The sequence below is a fragment of the Oncorhynchus gorbuscha genome, linkage group LG10, assembly GCF_021184085.1.
Source record: "Oncorhynchus gorbuscha isolate QuinsamMale2020 ecotype Even-year linkage group LG10, OgorEven_v1.0, whole genome shotgun sequence".
Lineage (NCBI taxonomy): Eukaryota > Metazoa > Chordata > Actinopteri > Salmoniformes > Salmonidae > Oncorhynchus > Oncorhynchus gorbuscha.
Window position 1 is genome coordinate 11,247,985 of NC_060182.1, and position 15,000 is coordinate 11,262,984.

The 15,000-nt window shown below is 44.0% G+C and overlaps 1 protein-coding gene across 6 annotated transcripts in view; it reads left to right on the plus strand.

Moving 5' to 3' along the window:
* LOC124045539 (extracellular sulfatase Sulf-2-like) overlaps positions 1-15,000 on the plus strand; it is a 367,147-nt gene that overhangs the window by 297,103 nt on the left and 55,044 nt on the right. For all 6 annotated transcript variants that reach the window (XM_046364888.1, XM_046364889.1, XM_046364887.1 and 3 more), the window contains 2 exons: positions 2,356-2,507; positions 4,258-4,427. In XM_046364888.1, the coding sequence (XP_046220844.1) occupies positions 2,356-2,507; positions 4,258-4,427 (322 nt within the window). The remainder of the gene's footprint in view (positions 1-2,355; positions 2,508-4,257; positions 4,428-15,000) is intronic.

Here is a 15,000-nt window from a genome sequence, read left to right on the forward strand (position 1 = left end):
ATAACAGAGAGAGAAGTCCTTTCAGGAGTCAGCTCTGACATTGCCTTCGTCCTGTTCTCCAGAAATCACAGAACTTATAGGAAAAGAACACACACAAGCATGCACGCTCATACACACACATTCACTCATGATCAAAAACCCTTCTTTGAAGATGTGGTCATGTGCTTGTTTTGAAGTTACACCTTTGTTACTCATTCCAAATGAAAGGGGCGGCTGCTGTACAGCACTGCACTGGTATAAATTCATCACACAAATTAATGGAAATCTAGAAATGTTAAAAAAAATATAAAAAAATAAAGAGAATCTCAATCGGTGTTACACTCGGTGGCAAGACATGCAGTAACATGTGTTCCAAGCAGTTTCCCTAGAAATACTCCACGTTACGACTGACGGAAACCAAAGCCCACATCGGTCTACAATGTGTCTGTGCCGTGTATCGGCCATGTCCTGCCTCTCCCCAACAACCCAACACCGCCTCAACCAAAGGCCTCATGCCATGCTAAAACCTACAGTATCAACTCATTATGTTAACGTTAAGCCACAGAAGAACTCTCCTTCCCCCAGAGAGAAACACCTGGGCAGGGGTCTATCCTATTATTTATTATGATCTGAAAGGCAACACTGATCCAAGATCACCATTCTTACTCTCAGACACTTTGTGAATACGGTCTGATGTAGTAGGTAGTGTGTTCTCCCTCTTCTACTGCCTGCTAATCCACTAGGAGAGGAGCAAATCAGATCAGAATTCTGTCTCTAGCATTTATCCAGACAGTCTCACTAGTAGTAGTAGTAGTGGTAGTGGTGATAACAGAAGTAGTAGTAGTAGAGGTAGTAGTAGTAGTAGTAGTAGTAGTAGTAGTAGTAGTAGTAGTAGCAGTAGTAATAGTAGCAGCAGTAGTAGTAGCTGTAGTAGTAGTAGTAGTAGTAGAGGTAGTAGTAGAGATAGTAGTAGTAGTAGTAGAGGTAGTAGTAGTAGTAGTAGTAGTAGTAGCAGCAGTAAGAGCAGTAGGAGTAGTAGTAGTAGCAGTAGCAGTAGCAGTAGTAGTAGCAGTAGCAGTAGCAGTAGCAGTAGCAGTAGCAGTAGCAGTAGCAGTAGTAGCAGTAGGAGTAGTAGTAGCAGTAGTAGTAGTAGCAGCAGTAGCAGTAGGAGTAGCAGTAGTAGTAGTAGCAGCAGTAGCAGTAGCAGTAGCAGTAGCAGTAGCACTAGGAGTAGCAGTAGTAGTAGCAGTAGGAGTAGTAGTAGCAGTAGTAGTTGTAGTAGCAGGAGTAGTAGGGTAGTAGTAGTAGTAGCAGCAGTAGTAGTAGTAGGAGTAGTAGTAGCAGAAGTAGTAGTAGCAGCAGTAGCAGTAGCAGTAGGAGTAGCAGTAGTAGTAGTAGCAGCAGTAGCAGTAGCAGTAGGAGTAGCAGTAGTAGCAGTAGTAGTAGTAGCAGCATTAGCAGTAGTAGTAGTAGTAGTAGTAGTAGTAGTAGCAGTCGGAGTAGTAGTAGCAGTAGTAGTAGTAGCAGCAGTAGCAGTAGCAGTAGGAGTAGCAGTAGTAGCAGTAGTAGTAGTAGCAGCAGTAGCAGTAGGAGTAGCAGTAGTAGTAGCAGTAGGAGTAGTAGTAGCAGTAGTAGTAGTAGCAGCAGTAGCAGTAGCAGTAGGAGTAGCAGTAGTAGTAGTAGCAGCAGTAGCAGTAGCAGTAGCAGTAGGAGTAGCAGTAGTAGTAGTAGCAGCAGTAGCAGTAGGAGTAGCAGTAGTAGCAGTAGTAGTAGTAGCAGCATTAGCAGTAGTAGTAGTAGTAGTAGTAGTAGCAGTAGGAGTAGTAGTAGCAGTAGTAGTAGTAGCAGCAGTAGCAGTAGGAGTAGCAGTAGTAGTAGTAGTAGTAGCAGTAGTAGTAGTAGTAGCAGCAGTAGCAGTAGTAGCAGTAGTAGCAGTAACAGTAGTAACAATAATAGCAGTAGTAGTTGTAGCAGTATTAGTAGTAACAGTAGTAGTAGCAGTATCAGCAGTAGTAGTAACTGTAGAAACAGTAGTTGTAGCACTAGTAGTAGTAACAGTAGTTGTAGCAGTAGTATTTAACTAGGCAAGTCAGTTAAGAACATGTTCTTATTTTCAATGACGGCCTAGGAACAGTGGGTTAACTGCCTGTTCGGGGCAGAATGACAGATTTGTACCTTGTTAGCTTGGTGATTTGAACTTGCAACCTTTCGGTTACTAGTCCAACAGCTCTAGCCACTAGGCTACCCTGTCTGTGACATTGCACCCTCCACCTCCACCACCCAGTCTTCCCTCCCTCTATCCCTCCCTCCCCCTCCCTCCACCCTTCGACAAGAATGTAACTAAGTTAATTGAATGGCCTGTGCCCCACCATGCAGGCTTCTTTGGGAAGTACCTGAATGAGTACAACGGTTCCTATATTCCTCCTGGATGGAGAGAGTGGGTGGGGCTGGTCAAGAACTCCCGCTTCTACAACTACACCCTGTGCAGGAATGGAGTCCGCGAGAAACATGGCTGCGAGTACCCTAAGGTCTGTATAATACATCTGTGTGTGTGTGTGTGTGTGTGTGTGTGTGTGTGTGTGTGTGTGTGTGTGTGTGTGTGTGTGTGTGTGTGTGTGTGTGTGTGTGTGTGTGTGTGTGTGTGTGTGTGTGTGTGTGTGTGTGTGTGTGTGTGTGTGTGTGTGTGTGTGTGTGTGTGTGTGTGTGTGTGTGTGTGTGCGTGCGTGTGTGCGCGTGTGTGTGTTCTTTCACTCGTGCTGTGCCCTGCCTGTGAGTTAGTCATCTCAACTGAGTTTGCCAGTGTCATCCTCATCAATCAGTCAAGGCCTTTTCATTGTCCTACATTTACTCCTCTTCTCTCAAGATATTTCCCAACAATATAGATGTATCTATCTGTCCTGTTTCCCAACACCACCTGGCCCCAGTTTAGTTCCAGTTGTGCCTGCCAACCCTTGCCAGGAATGGGTGCCTCCCACAGAAGATAGGGATGGGAGGGGAAAACTGGAGGAAGGGAGGGAGGGGTGGTTTGGTGTATGGCATGAACACTGCCCTGCAGATGTACATAACCTGTTCACTAAAGGCCTCCTCTCCATCCCCCACCGGCACTATCTCAAAGAGAAGGCGAGAGAGAGAGAGGGAGAGAGAGAGAGAGAGAGAGAGAGAGAGAGAGAGAGAGAGAGAGAGAGAGAGAGAGAGAGAGAGAGAGAGAGAGACGGGAAGGAAGGTGAGTGTGGATTTCTGATTGCATATTCCCATTGGCTTGGTCTCAGAGCTGGAACTCTTGTCATTGTCATTCCTTCAGTCGGCTTGGTCTCAGAGTTGGAACCCTGGTCCTTGGCATTCCTTCAGTCGGCTTGGTCTCAGAGGTGGAACCCTGGTCCTTGGCATTCCTTCAGTCGGCTTGGTCTCAGAGGTGGAACCCTGGTCCTTGGCATTCCTTCAGTCGGCTTGGTCTCAGAGGTGGAACCCTGGTCCTTGGTATTCCTTCAGTCGGCTTGGTCTCAGAGGTGGAACCCTGGTCCTTGGCATTCCTTCAGTCGGCTTGGTCTCAGAGTTGGAACCCTGGTCCTTGGCATTCCTTCAGTCGGCTTGGTCTCAGAGGTGGAACCCTGGTCCTTGGCATTCCTTCAGTCGGCTTGGTCTCAGAGGTGGAACCCTGGTCCTTGGTATTCCTTCAGTCGGCTTGGTCTCAGAGGTGGAACCCTGGTCCTTGGCATTCCTTCAGTCGGCTTGGTCTCAGAGGTGGAACCCTGGTCCTTGGTATTCCTTCAGTCGGCTTGGTCTCAGAGGTGGAACCTTGGTCCTTGGCATTCCTTCAGTCGGCTTGGTCTCAGAGGTGGAACCCTGGTCCTTGGCATTCCTTCAGTCGGCTTGGTCTCAGAGGTGAAACCCTGGTCCTTGGCATTCCTTCAGTCGGCTTGGTCTCAGAGCTGGAACCCTGGTCCTTGGCATTCCTTCAGTCGGCTTGGTCTCAGAGGTGGAACCCTGGTCCTTGGCATTCCTTCAGTCGGCTTGGTCTCAGAGCTGGAACTCTGGTCCTTGTCATCCATTGTCATGTCTGAATAGAGAGAGGGATCTCTTTGAAGACATTATTAATTGTAATAGTACATCAGCTACACCTGTGAAGTGGTGAAACGTTTTAATTCAAACTAGCAAAGGGTGACTTGCAAAAAGCATTTCAGGAGAATCAAGTGGATACACAGATATTTGTGGAAAGCGTATTTACCGATGTCCCCTTTCATTGTGTGGATGTTAAATCAGCATGTTGTCCTTCTGCAGGACTACTTTACGGACCTCATCACAGAGGATGGCATCAACTACTTCCGCTCGTCTAAGAGGATGTACCCTCACCGGCCGGTGATGATGGTGATGAGCCATGCAGCCCCCCATGGGCCAGAGGACTCAGCACCTCAGTACAGCACTGCCTTTCCCAACGCATCCCAGCACATGTGAGTGTCTGACACACACACACACACGCACACACACGCGCGCACGCACACACACACACACACACGCACGCACGCACGCACACACACACACACACACACACACACACACACACACGCATGCACGCACACACACACACACGCACGCACACAGGCACACAGGCACACACACACACTGAAGTGGGTTTACTGTGTAAGTGAAACAAGATCACAACATCAATCTGACTCATGCACTTGCAAAAACAGAACATGAACCTTTTATGCAGTGAGGTTTTTATCGAGTGGAGGCTTGGATGTGAGGCTATCGGGTATAAACAAGGTATCTTGCATCAATGAGTAATGTTGAGAAATAGATATGATTCTTAGAAAAATATGTATTTTTTGTTCTCTCCTTCTTCTCAGAACTGTCTCTCTTAAAGGCCCAGTGCAGTCAAAAAATGATTTCCTGTGTTATATATACACACTACCAGTCAAAAGTTTGGACATACCTACTCATTCAAGGGTATTTCTTTATTTTTACTATTTCTACATTGCAGAATAATAGTGAAGACATCAACACTATGAAATAGCACATATGGAACCAAATCAAAATATATTTTATATTTTCAAAGTATCCGCCCTTTTCCTTGATGACAGCTTTGCACATTCCTGGCATTATCACAACCAGCTTCATGAGGTAGTCACCAGGAATGTGTTTCAATTAAACAGGTGTGCCTTGTTAAAAGTTCATTTGTAGAATTTCTTTCCTTCTTAATGCGCTTGAGCCAATCAGTTGTGTTGTGACAAGGTAGGGGTGGTATACAGAAATAGCCCTATTTGGTATGAGACCAACTCCATTGTCATGTCTTTGGCTATGCCAGATTAAGTGATATCACATGCTATTCTCTAAAATCCTTTCTCCGTAATTAATATTACCTGATTGAGAATATTGTGTAAATGTAATTAACTAGAGAGTCGGGGCACCACGAAATAATATTTATAGAGCTGTTATCTTCTGAATAAAATCTTAAAGACCTAGTAAAATTTTACATCAATAGCAGTCAATATTAATCGTCACCTTAATTCAGTCTCATCTGAAAGTTGTAAATTCTTGGTTATCTTCACGAACCCTAGCTAACAAGTTGAATCAGCAATACCAAATTGGGTTTAATTATTTATTTACTAAATACCTGACTAATCACACAGAATTACATATACACAGAATGAATTACACCTTGATTACAGATTAGGTCATAAAGATGAACGTCCCTACCGGACGGAACAGATATGACAGCTGGTTACACAAAAGAAAAGGGGCTGGGTTTGAGTGAAAGAGCGGGAAGACTGAGGGACAAAGGGAGAAGCTGTGCTATCGTAAATACAGTATCTTATGCATTCTAAATTACCACCCATTTGGAAAAGGAAAATGCAATAAATAAATAAATAAAGCTGCGCTTCAGTAGGTTGATGGTAGATGGAAGGCCGTGTTGCCAAACCCAGTCCTTTGAAGAATGTCTCTGGTGGTCAATTGGATACGTTGTAGTAACATTGTTGTGTGGGAGACGGGATACTCTGTCTGTTCTTTCCTAGCCCGCGTTTGTGGCTGCTGTTGCTAACTCAGCGACTAGGAGGTATCACTTCTGTAGTGAATAAGAGTTCAAAGTTCATAACATTCACAACCAAAGCTCACGCTTAGGTTGGCTTAGTTCTGTAGTTGACATGTTAGTTCTTTTAACTCAGAGGCTGCAGACCTCACGTACGTGGAACAGGAGGTTACATTTTCTTCAAGGCTTCATATAGTGGAGTGAGAAGGGTGTGTCTGAAAAGTTTTATAACCCATGTCTCTTCACAGGGGTGGGCCACTGATTGAGCAGAGCCCTAACCTTATGAAAACCCAAATCTCTCATTTGGAAGCTAAAATTACACTTAATCTCTTCACCAATAATGTTATATTCAAACATTTAAATTGAACAACAATTCCATGTGACTCCGATAACTACAATGTGCAGAATTTCCACTGTAGAGTTTATGTCATCCTATCATTGATGAGAATGTCCCGGATGACAACCGAACTGACATCATATTCATTAAGTACCACCGCATATGTTTAATTGGTCGGATTACCAGAATATAGTTCATTTCCCCCCACCTTCTGATGTTCCCCGAATCTCTATGTTAACCAAGGGGTTTTCAAATGTCACATCAGTAGGGTAGAGAGAGGAAAAAGGCTGGAAGAGGTATTCATGACGGTCATAAACCTACCCGCAGACCAACGTCATGACAGTCCCCCCATATTGGGTTAAATCTTGCGATTAACCTGCATGTTGCAAACCAACATAAAAATGACCGTGGGTTGTCCTGGTTGTGGACCATCGTTGTGGTCCCCATCTGGTGGTCGACCCGGGTAGGGTTCTGCGAATGAAGTCCGCTCCATGGCTGAACAGCAGATGTCCAGTTGGTGGTTGCTGTTACAGTCCCCCCTCTGGTGGTCGATCCGGGTAGGGGGTCTCCAAATGAAGAAGTCCTCTCCATGGCTGGGCAGGAGATGTCCGGATTGGGATCGCCGTTCCGGACCCGTCGTCTGGTCGTCCAGACTGGAAGATCTGGGCAGTAACTTAGGCAGATGTTAACAACGCACACACACCCATGAAATATATCATTACATTTCCTCCCAAATGAGTGGCGTTGTGGCACTAACTGATGGTTGTATGGGGAAGTTGTCGAGGGCTCTATCACTTTCTACGTGCCGAAGAAAATGAAACAAAATTATTGAAAGCATAAACAAAACAAAATATAGTTATGCCCCCTTAATCATCTAATTGGACTGTATTTTATCTACGTCCATGGTCTTGATGACCCTATCATGGCATTATCTAATGTCATATCTAGGGCTTTCCTAATTTGCAGGGTGTTGCTTAGGGTAGTATCCTAAGTTGATAACTATATGATAAGTCTACAGCTGTAAGGTACTAGTTTTGGGCAGTCTACAGGGATGACCTATGGACTTCTGAGAAGAAAACTGGTGAGTGCTGTAGCTGTAGAGTGAAAGGCCTCAAAATAAATGTTCAACTTTACTAAGTGATCCTAGCATAAATCCTAATTGGATGTTCCGTTGTGCATGTGCGTTTATGCCTACGCAAGCGCACATGTCAAGGGAAGGAAACCAAGTATCCTGGCATATTACAACTTGTTCAGAATGAGTCTGACGTAGTCAGGTAATTTTCAGGTCAATGCCTGGAGGTCAGTCAGAATTGGAGTCGAGGTAGTCTGTAGTGGTTTTACTACCAGTCACTGTCTTCCACTATTGTAGTGGAGGTAGGTATGAAGAAGTATACCTCATAGCTATGTTATCCACGGAGAAGCTAACCTCATGACGGAAGTACTCTTTAAGTATTAGAACAGTCATACGCGGTGTGATCGTGGTTCATGACTTCTAATAACTTTTCTCCTGAACGGAGGGTTCTATTTATTAGTGGCGTGTGTTAACCAATGGAAGAGTGTGTAACAGAATAACTTTACGTCCGTCCCCTCGCCCATACCCGGGCGCGAACCAGGGACCCTCTGCACACATCGACAACAGTCACCCTCAAAGCATCGTTACCCATCGCTCCACAAAAAACGATTGAAACGCTATTTAGCGCACACCGCTAACTAAGCTAGCCGTTTCACATCCGTTACAAGTGCAATGGAGATTCCCTTCCCCGTGTTGCACTCTGAGTGACTCCTATGTCGCTAATATCAAAAGCAAAAGTGAGGTTACTTCTTACTGAGTGTTGCTGGACTGACTGTCATATCGGTACTGGTACTCAAGGGGTCCAGTTGTCCTACAGTTTTATTCTGAAATGTTATCCTACAGGAATACTTGATTAGAGCATTTTACTAGTTGTCTTGTAGTGACTACTACAGGTGGCAAGGAATGATTATTGTCATAAACCTACCTCCAGGCCAACGTCATGACACCATATAATGTCAAGAACATCTCAAATAAGAGAAAAGACAGTCCATCATTACTTTAACCTCTTGCTCCTACCTGGCACGCAGGCGTCCCATCTAGAGCTCTGGAAATGCAAATGCGCTACGCTAAATGCTAATAGTATTAGTTAAAACTCAAACGTTCATTAAAATACACATGCAGGGTATTGAATTAAAGCTACACTCGTTGTGAATCCAGGCAACAAGTCAGATTTTTAAAATGCTTTTCGGCGAAAGCATGAGAAGCTATTATCTGATAGCATGTAACACCCCAAAAGACCCGCAGGGGACGTAAACAAAATAATTAGCATAGTCGTCGCTACACAAACCGCACAAATAAAATATAAAACATTCATTACCTTTGACCATCTTCTTTGTTGGCACTCCTAGATGTCCCATAATCACTATTGGGTCTTTTTTTCGATTAAATCGGTCCATATATAGCCTAGATATCGATCTATGAAGACTGTGTGATAAACGGAAAAAAATAGCGTCTTATAACGTAACGTCATTTTTTTAAATTAAAAATGTCGACGATAAACTTTCACAAAACACTTCGAAATACTTTTGTAATGCAACTTTAGGTATTATTAAATGTTAATAAGCGATCAAATTGATCACGAGGCAAAGTATATTCTTTATCTGTCTGTCTCGAAATAATGTCCGGGTAACTCTCAACCAAAATCTCAACCAAAATATCCGGTCGGAGACCGAAAGAAATGCGTTGCCTTGCGTCTGTTTGACCAAGAAACAAAGCCTAGGCAAATGACAAGACTCTAGACAACATGGGGAAGCTGTAGGTATTGCAATCTCAGCCGCATTAAATGTGGTTCACCTTTATCAATGGGTTCAAGTCGCGCATGGATATATATTTCCATTTTCAGTGATCAGATTTTCCTGCGCTTTTCGATGAAACGCACGTTCTGTTATAGTCACAGTCGTGATTTAACCAGTTTTATAAACGTCTGAGTGTTTTCTATCCACACATACTATATATGCATATACTATATTCCTGGCATGAGTAGCAGGGCGCTGAAATGTTGCGCGATTTTTAACAGAATGTTTGAAAAAGTAGGGGGTAGGATTAACAGGTTTTAAGACATGAAGATCAGTCAATAAGGAACATTTCAAGAACATTGAAAGTTTCTTCAAGTGCAGTCGCAAAAACCATCAAGTGCTATGATGAAACTGGCTCTCATGAGGATCGCCACAGGAAAGGAAGATCCAGAGTTACCTCTGCTGCAGAGGATAAGGTTATTAGAGGTACCAGCCTCAGAAATTGCAGCCCAAATAAATTATTCACAGAGTTCATGTAACATACACATCTCAACATGAACTGTTCAGAGGAGACTGCGTGAATCAGGCCTTCCTGGTCGAATTGCTGCAAAGAAACCACTACTAAAGGACACCAATATTAAGAAGAGACTTGGTTGGGCCAAGAAACACGAGCAATGGACATTAGACCGGTAGAAATCTGTCTTTTGTCCTTGAAATCTGTCCTTGGGAAGCAGAGTAGGTGAATGGATGATCTCCGCATATATGGTTCCCACTGTGAAGCATGGAGGAGGTGTGACGTGTGAGAGTGCTTTACTGGTGACACTGTCAGTGATTTATTTAGAATTCAAGGCACACAACCAGCACGGCTACCACAGCATTCTGCAGCGATATGCCATCCCATCTGGTTTGCGCTTAGTGGGACTATCACTTGTTTTTCAACAGGACAATGACCAAACACACCTCCAGGCTGTGTAAGGGCTATTTGACCAAGAAGGAGAAAGGTGGAGTGTTGCATCAGATGACCTGGTTTCCACAATCACCTGACCTCAACCCAATTGAGATGGTTTGACATGAGTTGGAAAGCAGAGTGAAGGAAAAGCAGCCAACAAGTGCTCAGCATGTGTGGGAACTCCTTCAAGGCTGTTGGAAAAGCATTCCAGGTGAAGCTGGTTGAGAGTGTGCAAAGCTGTCATCAAGGCAAAGAGTGGCAACTTTGAAGAATCTAAAATATAAATGATATTTAGATTTGTTGAAAACCTTTTTGGTTACTACATGATTCCATATGTTATTTAATAGTTTACATGTCTTCTTTGACGTCTTCTTTTCATTATTCTACAATATTAAAATAAAAATATTTAAAAAATAAAGAAAAACCCTTGAATGAGTAGGTGTGTCCAAACTTTTTATTGTTATTGTCCAAACTCTTTATTGTTATATATATATAATCTTTCTACACTATGAGGTTGGAATAATACTGTGAAATTGTGAAAATTATGATAATGTCCTTTTCTTGTAAGAGATTTTTGAAAAGGCTGACTGAAATCTCATCCTGTTTTGGTGGGATGTAGCCTAGTGGTTAGAGCGTTGGACTAGTAACCGGAAGGTTGTGAGTTCAAACCCCCCGAGCTGACAAGGTACAAATCTGTCGTTCTGCCCCTGAACAGGCAGTTAACCCACTGTTCCCAGGCCGTCATTGAAAATAAGAATATGTTCTTAACTGACTTGCCTGGTTAAATAAAGGTTAAACAAAAAAACTAAAAAAATATGGCCTGCCTGGTGATTAGTTAATAGGTTTGGAACTCTCTTTCTTATTGGTCTATCTGCCAGTTTTCCACACAGACCACTCCCAATAAGCATACAGTAGAGGACATGTGCAGGTTGATTGGTCTGTCAGACACTGTGCCTCAACTTGTGGCAGGCAGCAATGTAGTGCGCTGCCACCCCACAGCTCTCTGCGTCCTCCCCCAACAGGATGGGTAGCCTATCCTCATCAGGTGCCATTAATACAGGTAACGAGTGGAGGACAGAGGAGCCTCTTAAAGAAGAAGTTACAGGTCTGTGAGAGCCAGAAATCTTGCTTGTTTGTAGGTGACCAAATACTTATTTTCCACCATAATTTGCAAATATTTTTTTTCTCATTTTTTCTGTCATAGTTGAAGTGTACCTATGATGAAAATTACAGACCTCTCTCATATTTTTAAGTGGGAGAACTTGCACAATTGGTGGCTGACTAAATACTTTTTTGCTCCACTGTATATATACACAGTGTTGTAACAATGTACAAATGGTTAAAGTACACAAGGGAAAATAAATAAACATAAATATGGGTTGTATTTACAATGGTGTTTGTTCTTCACTGGTTGCCCTTTTCTTGTGGCAACAGGTCACAAATCTTGCTGCTATGATGGCACACTGTGGAATTTCACCCAGTATATATTGGAGTTTATCAAAATTGGATTTGTTTTCGAATTCTTTGTGGATCTGCGTAATCTGGGGGAAATATGTCTCTCTAATATGGTCATACATTGGGCAGGAGGTTAGGAAGTGCAGCTCAGTTTCAACCTTATTTTTTGGGCAGTGTGCACATAGCCTGTCTTCTCTTGAGAGCCATGTCTGCCTACGGCAGCCTTTCTCAATAGCAAGGCAATGCTCACTGAATCTGTACATAGTCAAAGCTTTCTTTAAGTTTGGGTCAGTCACAGTGGTCAGGTATTCTTCTCCAGGTTCATCTCATCATTTTTTTGTGCTCTAGGGCAATGATGTCTAGATGGAATTTGCATTTGTGGTCCTGGCGACTGGACCTTTTTTGGAACACCATTATTTTGGTCTTACTGAGATTCACTGTCTGGGCCCAGGTCTGGCAGAATCTGTGCAGAATTTCTAGGTGCTGCTGTAGGCCCTCCTTGGTTGGTGACAGAAGCACCAGATCATCAGCGAACAGTAGACATTTGACTTCAGATTCTAGTAGGGTGAGGCCGGGTGCTGCAGACTTTTCTAGTGCACGCGCCAATTCGGTTATATATATGCTGAAGAGGGTGGGGCTTAAGCTGCATCCTTGTCTCACCCCACGGCCCTGTGGGAAGAATTTTAACCGCACACTTGTTGTTTGTGTACATGGATTTTATAATGTTGTATGTTTTACCCCAAACACCACTTTTCATCAGTTTCTATCCCTATCCCTCTCTCTCTCTCTCTCTCTCTCTCTCTCTCTCTCTCTCTCTCTCTCTCTCTCTCTCTCTCTCTCTCTCTCTCTCTCTCTCTCTCTCTGTCCCTCTCTCTCTCTCTGTCCCTCCCTCTCTCTCTCTCTGTAACGGCGTCCTTCGTTTGTAGAAAGAGAGTCGGACTGAAATGCAGCGTGGTGGTTACTCATGTCTTTAATAAATGAAGAGCGATACATGAAATAACTTATACAAAAGCAAAACAACAAACGGAACGTGAAAACCTAATTACAGCCTATCTGGTGAAACTACACAGAGACAGGAACAATCACCCACGAAATACAAAGTGAAACCCAGGCTACCTAAATACGGTTCCCCATCAGAGACAACAAGAATCACCTGACTCTGATTGAGAACCGCCTCAGGCAGCCAAGCCTATACTAGACACACCCCTAATCAACCACAATCCCAATGCCTACAAAAAACCCAATATGACAATACAATAACCCCATGTCACACCCTGGCCTGAACAAATAATTAAAGAAAACACAAAATACTAAGACCAAGGCGTGACACTCTCTCTCTCTCTCTCTCTCTCTCTCTCTCTCTCTCTCTCTCTCTCTCTCTCTCTCTCTCTCTCTCTCTCTGTCTCTGTCTCTGTCTCTGTCTCTGTCTCTGTCTCTGTCTCTTCTTTTCTTCTCTTTCTCTCTCTTGCTCTCTTGAATTTTATCTTCTTATTTCTCTCTCCTGCTCTCCCCTTCTTTCTCTCGCTCTCTTTCTCTCTGTCTCTTCCTTTCTTATCTCTCTCTCAATTCAATTCAAAGGCATTTATTGGCACGGTAAACATATGTTTGCATTGCTAAAGCAATGTCTCTCTCTCAATGTCTCTTTCCTCTCTCTCAATGTCTCTTTCCTCTCTCTCAATGTCTCTTTCCTCTCTCTCAATGTCTCTTTCCTCTCTCTCAATGTCTCTCTCTCGCATTCTCTCTGTCTTCTCTCTGTCTCACACTCTCTTATGTCTCTCTCTCTCTCTGGCAGATGACTCCTATTTCTGGCACTATGCTAATTGCCCACCATCTGGGCCTAGTCTTCTGTCCTCTCTCTCCCCCCTGCCCCTCTCCCTATCTCTCTCTCCATCTCTCCTTCTCTCTTCCCCCCTCCATCTCTCCTTCTCTCTTCCCCCCTCCATGTCCCTCAGGGCTTAGCGGTACCATTCTCAGCCATGCTTATCCAACATTCAGGGTGGTGTATGTGTAGTTGCAGTCTGTTTGCCCTCTCTCCTGCCTCTGAACAAATACTTGTACACTTTCTCTCTCACACACACACACACACACACACACACACACACACACACACACACACACACACACACACACACACACACACACACACACACACACACACACACACACACACACACACACACACACACACACACACACACACACACACACACACACACACACACACACAGCTCTGTGCTTAAGATTTAGAGGCACAATCAGCTTGTAGCAAATGCGCTCGCTGTGTTGTGTCTGAAGCATCCAGCTGTGCTGCCTCTGAACTGTGCACAGATTAGCAGGCATCCCACAGCCCTGTCTGGACAAAACACAACACGACACATCACCACACTACATTACACTACACACCGCACTATATTACTCTACACTACACTACATATCGCACACTACATTACACTACACTACACTACAATACACACCACTACACGACACTGCACTACACTACACTACCCAGACACATCACCACACTACACCACCACACTACACTACGTGACACATCACCAAACTGCACCACCACACTACACTGCACATCACCACACTACATTACACTACACTACACTACACGACATACCGCCACACTACACACCACTACACTACACTATACTACACTACATTACATTACACACCACTACACGACACTACACATCACCACACTACATTCCACTACACTACACCACACTACATTACACACCACAACACCACCACACAACACTACACACCACCACACCATACAGCGCACTACACTACACCACACTACAGCACACTACACTACACCAAACCACACCACACACCACTACAATACATTACAACACTACACTACACACCACCACCACATGTCACGAACCGGCTCAAAGCCCGTAAAAAAAGGGAGACAACGTGGAGATAAGAAGTAATAAAACATATATTTATTAAATAAAGTAACTAAGTACAATATACAATGGTGTGTGTAATCAGTAGTGTAAGTGAGTGTTTTGCATGAATGTGATAATGCAGGGTGTTGAAAGGTGTCAAAGCAAACAACCCAAAACCACCAAGATACACAACAAAATCTAGAAAGGTGTCTGCATGGAGAGAGTCTCCTCCATGAATGGGGAAGTGGTATATTTATCCTGGGAGACACCGGAAACAGGTGTGTCTGCATGGAGAGAGTCTCCTCCATGAATGGGGAAGTGGTGTATTTATCCTGGGAGACACCGGGCCCAGGTGTGTCTGCATGGAGAGAGTCTCCTCCATGAATGGGGAAGTGGTGTATTTATCCTGGGAGACACCTGGCCCAGGTGTTTCCCATGTAGCTGACGACCCTCTCAACTCCGCCCACCGGCATCCTAATAAGGAAACAAGAACAAAGAGAGAATATGGCAGACAGAGTGGGAGGGTCGTCACACACGC